The 6000-nt window shown below is 40.4% G+C and overlaps 1 protein-coding gene across 2 annotated transcripts in view; it reads right to left on the bottom strand.

Moving 5' to 3' along the window:
* Positions 1–6000, bottom strand: part of LOC139759804 (zwei Ig domain protein zig-8-like) — a 285121-nt gene that overhangs the window by 102870 nt on the left and 176251 nt on the right. The window contains exons 1-2 of one of the 2 annotated variants that reach the window (XM_071682280.1): positions 5045–5180; positions 2326–2525 (exon numbers count right to left, since the gene is read on the bottom strand). In XM_071682280.1, the coding sequence (XP_071538381.1) occupies positions 2326–2525; positions 5045–5177 (333 nt within the window). In that variant the 5' untranslated portion in view covers positions 5178–5180. Of the gene's footprint in view, positions 1–2325; positions 2526–5044; positions 5181–6000 lie in introns of those variants that run through there. The other variant, XM_071682281.1, reaches the window with a different exon arrangement.

A 6000-nucleotide genomic window follows, 5' to 3' on the forward strand; every position in this document is an offset into this window, starting at 1 on the left:
ACCAAAATAGCAATATAATCATAATGTAATCACCAAAATAGCAATATAATCATAATGTAATCACCAAACTAGCAATATAATCATAATATAATCACTAAAATAGCAATATAATCATAATGTAATCACCAAAATAGCAATATAATCATCAAATAGTTCCAAAATAGCAATATAATCATGAAATAATCACCAAAATAGCAATATAATCATAATCTAATCACCAAAATAGCAATATAAAGTCACCAAAATACCAATATAATCATAAAAAATCACCAAATTAGCAATATAATCATAATGTAATCACCAAAATAGCAATATATTAATAAAAATAGTCACAAAAATAGCAATATAATAAAAAGTCACCAAAATAGAAATATACTCATAATGTAATCACCAAAATAGCAATATAATCATAAAATGATAATATAATCATAAATATAATCATCTCAATAGCAATATAATCACATATATAAGGCTAGCTAGACTCAAATATACACAGGCCAGTTCAGAGGTTCGCTTGTCCCCCCCCCAAAAAAAAAATTTAAAACATGAAGATATGGTCGAAAACCAACACGAGAATACGTGATTTGCATGAAGCCCCCTTTCCTCCCTCCCTCTCCCCCTCCTCCTCCTCCTCCTCCTCCTCCATTTTTTATTCATTATTGAGTGGCGGGATGGGGGAAGGTGGGAAAAGTGGGGTGGTAGGTAGGTAGGTAGGTAGGTAGGTAGGGGTTAAAGGGGTTAGGGGAAGGAAGGGGTTAAGGGAAAGGAAAGGGGTTTAGTAGCATTCGTATACGTTATGACTTGCTTTGATAACGTTCGTCCAAAGACTCGAACCCTGTCATTAATATTCCACTTGCGCTCTGGGAAAAATCTATGTTAGGATCTCTCTTTACGGAGAGGTAAAGGAAATAATTTTTTTTTTTGTGTGTGTGGGGAGAGGGTTAAGGTATAAAGTTGGTAAAGAAAATGATTTACGGAGTCATCCCCTTACGTATAATAATTTTTTATGGCTCCATCTTAGTTTTAAAGTTGTTTTTGTTGGCTTTGTTTGGTTCAAATGCAATGATCAAAATAATTCTCCACACCGTAGACACAGGGATGTGTAATCATAAGTCCATTACTTAATATGATAATTCATGAAATGTAATAATACCCAATGCCAAACTTAGTTATTTCCAAACCATTGCATTACTCTACCTCGAAGGATAGAAATAATCTCTGGGCAAAATCTAGACGAGAAAGAAAGAGAGAGAGAGAAAAAAAAAAACCCAGCCACGTGTGCTGTAATACTGCAAATGGAGCAGATGAATAAATCCACTACAGCTGTACAATACATCAGCTGTATCGTGCAGTTCACAGAGGAAGGGGGAAAAGGCCACTGGTATGTCTGGGATGATAGAGTTCCTTTGATGCTCAATATTAATCGATGATTAACTGCCATAAGAGCAGAAAGGATTAATCTCATGAGTACAATAGAATGCTCGTATGTGTGAGTGACCTTTGACAATGGTTATTTATATGATAAAGGTGTTTATGGCCTTATGATTATCGTAAATGGAAAAGGTGTTTAAAAATATCTTTTTTTTCTGGTCAAATTTGATTAGTTAGGGTTAAAAGACCCTCAGTTGTTAAGCAACTACCCTTTAGAGCTAATGACGATGACCCTTTGAGTACGATAAGGGCGTGACCTTTGACCTTAGCCCTTGAAGGACTGAGCCGTAGCTCACCTCGGTCTCCAAGCGGCCAAGACGTAAGGAATGATCACTATACCATGATGATGTGATTATTACACGAAAGTGCACTTGGGAACTTATCGTGTTTCATTTTCTTCGTGGATTCATGGGAACACACACACACACACACTCACACACACACACACACATATATATATATATATATATATATATATATATATATATATATATATATATATATATATATATATATATATATCATATATTGCCCACGTGATACAGTTGGTGCTATAACATAATAAATATGAAAATAGCGAAGTTATAAACGCTTGTGTAGCGTAGATCTGACCTAACGTAATAATTAGGAATTATTTTGAAATAGAATCTTGACTGATTGACCGTGATAATAATTATATTAATTGTTTAGGGAATTTCCTCAGAGACAAAAGACACAGAAAACGGAAATGACATCAATTTCATGAAATACATCAAATTCTATAAGTCTTCTATCAAATTCTGTTAGTTTTTTCCTATACGATGTGTTGACAATTATAAAATAAGTCTTAACTGCACGTACAACACTCATAAATAAATAATTTAATACGTTTAAATAACATAAATGATTCCTTACCATTTCGTCACCGAGAAAATGGGTGTAGCATTTGATGGTCGCAGTGCCGCCAACCTGTGCGACGACCTCAGTGTTGTTCTGTTGCTCCGGGGTGATGAGGTCAGGGTTGGCATCCCTGGGGCCCACCACCAGCTCCCGTCTCGTGTGTTTACTCTGTGTTGGCGACGCCGTCTCATTCTCCACCTCAACACCACACAAGCCTGCACGCGCACAGAAAATGAGGTATTAAGACATCAGGCCATTATGACGTACGATAAATAAGGGGATTAATAAGGTTGTAAGATTATAAGGGGATTAATAAGGTTGTAAGATTATAAGGGGATTAATAAGGTTGTAAGATTGTAAGGGGATTAATAAGGTTGTAAGATTATAAGGGGATTAATAAGGTTGTAAGATTTTAAGGGGATTAATAAGGTTGTAAGATTTTAAGGGGATTAATAAGGTTGTAAGATTGTAAAGGGATTAATAAGGTTGTAAGATTGTAAGGGGATTAATAAGGTTGTAAGATTGTAAGGGGATTAATAAGGTTGTAAGATTGTAAGGGGATTAATAAGGTTGTAAGATTGTAAGGGGATTAATAAGGTTGTAAGATTATAAGGGGATTAATAAGGTTGTAAGATTGTAAGGGGATTAATAAGGTTGTAAGATTGTAAGGGGATTAATAAGGTTGTAAGATTGTAAGGGGATTAATAAGGTTGTAAGATTATAAGGGGATTAATAAGGTTGTAAGATTGTAAGGGGATTAATAAGGTTGTAAGATTATAAGGGGATTAATAATGTTGTAAGATTGTAAGGGGATTAATAAGGTTGTAAGATTGTAAGGGGATTAATAAGGTTGTAAGATTATAAGGGGATTAATAAGGTTGTAAGATTGTAAGGGGATTAATAAGGTTGTAAGATTGTAAGGGGATTAATAAGGTTGTAAGATTATAAGGTGATTAATAAGGTAAGATTATAAGGGGATTGATAGTGTTGTAAGATTGTAAGGGGATTAATAAGGTTGTAAGATTGTAAGGGGATTAATATGGTTGTAAGATGATAAGGTGATTAATAAGGTAAGATTATAAGGGGATTGATAAAGTTGTAAGATTGTAAGGGGATTAATAAGGTTGTAAGGTTGTAAGGGGATTAATAAGGTTGTAAGATTGTAAGGGGATTAATAAGGTTGTAAGATTGTAAGGGGATTAATAAGGTTGTAAGATTGTAAGGGGATTAATAAGGTTGTAAGGTTGTAAGGGGATTAATAAGGTTGTGAGATTATAAGGGGACTAATAAGGTTGTAAGATGGTAAGGGGATTAATAAGGTTGTAAGGTTGTAAGGGGGATTAATAAGGTTATAAGATTATAAAGGGATTAATAAGGTTGTAAGATCATAAGGTGATTAACAAGGTTGTAAGGTTGTAAGGGGATTAATAAGGTTGTAAGATCATAAGGTGATTAACAAGGTTGTAAGGTTGTAAGGGGATTAATAAGGTTATAAGATTGTAAGGGGATTAATAAAGTTGTAAGATTATAAGGGGATTAATAAAGTTGTAAGATTATAAGGGGATTAATAAGGTTGTAAGATTATAAGGTGATTAACGAGATTGTAAGATTGTAATGGGATTATAGGGTTGTAAGATTATAAGGTGATTAACAAGGTTGTAAGATTATAAGGTGATTAACAAGGTTGTAAGATTATAAGGTGATTAACAAGGTTGTAAGATTATAAGGTGATTAATAAGGTTGTAAGATTATAAGGTGATTAATAAGGTTGTGAGATTATAAGGTGATTAATAAGGTTGTAAGATTATAAGGTGATTATTAAGGCTGTTATATTACAATCATGATAATGGGAGGCAAAAGTCTTTGTTTACAAGAAATTACGAAACTGCGAACAAGGGGATTTCAGTTGTATTTCATCTAATGGTGATAAAAATGATATTGTGATAATTACATATTTCCACACACACACACACACACACACACACACACATATACACACACACACACACACACACACACACATACACACTCACACACACACACACACACACATACACACACACACACAAAAGAAAAATAGAAGGAAAACGTCGAGAGGAACACAATAGCTGAGGGAGCGCTGCGTCTGCAGGGCGAGACCTGGAGCTTTAGAATAACCCACAAAGGAAGAGAGAAGAGTCAGGGGTAACTCGTACATCCTCGAAGCCCAGACTGATGACGTAAACACAGCGAAGTGGTCGTTGGAGGATATGGTGATTAAGGGGGAAAGAGGTTTTGTTAGTGTGTGTCATGGATAGAATATAGAAGTTGGAATGGTTATAGCATAGTGAAGGACTGATTTATTTGGGGGTGTGGGGGTGTGTGGGTGTGGGGGTGTGGGGTGTGGGGGTGTGGGGTGTGAGGGTGTGGGGTGTGTGGGGTGTGGGGTGTGTGGGGGTGTGGGGTGTAGGGGTGTGGAGTGTGTGGGGTGTGGGGGTGTGGGGTGTGGGGGTGTGTGGGGTGTTGGGTGTGGTCTGTGGGGGTGTGGGGTGTGGGGGTGTGGGATGTGGGGGTGTGGGGTGTGGTGTGGGGGTGTGGGGGTGTGGGGTGTGTGGTGTGTGGGGTGTGGGGGTGTGGAGGGTGTGGGGTGTGGGGTGTGGGGTGTGTGGGGTGTGGGGGGAGGCAGGCAGCCCCCCACGAGTTGTAAAACTCCCTCTCTCCCCCATACAGTCCAAATACGTAGTTATACACATACCTGGCGTTGGCTGGTGTGTGTGTGTATATATATATACATCTATATACACACACATAGCAATAAAGACATCGTAAATATACACTAGGTTAAGATACGGGAGCAACACACGAGTGTAAAACACACCCCCACACATATACACTCTTTCTCTGCCTGGAGCACCACCCAAACTACCAACCACCCTCGTTATGACGCTAGTTCGAACGCTCCCTCGTTCGAACCTTTGTGTTCGGGACGCTTCGGATCCGTTCGAAGCGCAGCGAGCCACGTGGGCGAATCACCACTCAGACCCAGTCACGCGGGAGTGTGTGTGTGTGTGGAGTGAGTGTGCGTGTCCGTGTGGACGAGAGGAGGAAGAGGAGGAGGAGGAGGAAGAGGAAGAGAGGAGAAGAGGAGGAAGAGGAGGAGAAAGAAGGGCACGTCGCCCCCCACCTCTCTCATGTGTCGTGTTCTTCTCCGTCAGGATCAAGACGCCCCCACAGAGGTCTCCAACATCCACCCACACACACCCCCACACACGCCCACAGAAGGGCCGCGCGAGCGCGCGCGTGCGCGTGTGGGCACGTTCACGGTAAGCTGTCTGTTAGCTCGTCTTGTGGCGTCGTGATCTTGTGGTCGGGGTGTGAGGGGGGGACGGGGGGTGGGGGTGGGGGGAAGGGGGGTGGGGGGAAGGGGGGTGGGGGTAGGGGGAAGGGGGGTGGGGGGGAAAGGGGGGGGGGGGAGAGGTAGGTTTATCATCGGCAAGATAAAGACGTAATTGGTTGCCCGGCTGAAGGTGGGGTTGGTGAGGGGTTGGGGAAGAGGGGAGGTTGTGTCACGAGGGGAAGGGGGAGAGAGGGGATGGAGGAGGGGGAGGGAAGTGGGGGGGTGGGGGTGCTATAGCAATCGTGGGTGTGGGGGGGAGAAGACATCATTATGTCGTATGTTATCGGCAGTTGACGAACGGGTTTTATCGGCCA

Source organism: Panulirus ornatus, chromosome 34 (genome assembly GCF_036320965.1).
Source record: "Panulirus ornatus isolate Po-2019 chromosome 34, ASM3632096v1, whole genome shotgun sequence".
Lineage (NCBI taxonomy): Eukaryota > Metazoa > Arthropoda > Malacostraca > Decapoda > Palinuridae > Panulirus > Panulirus ornatus.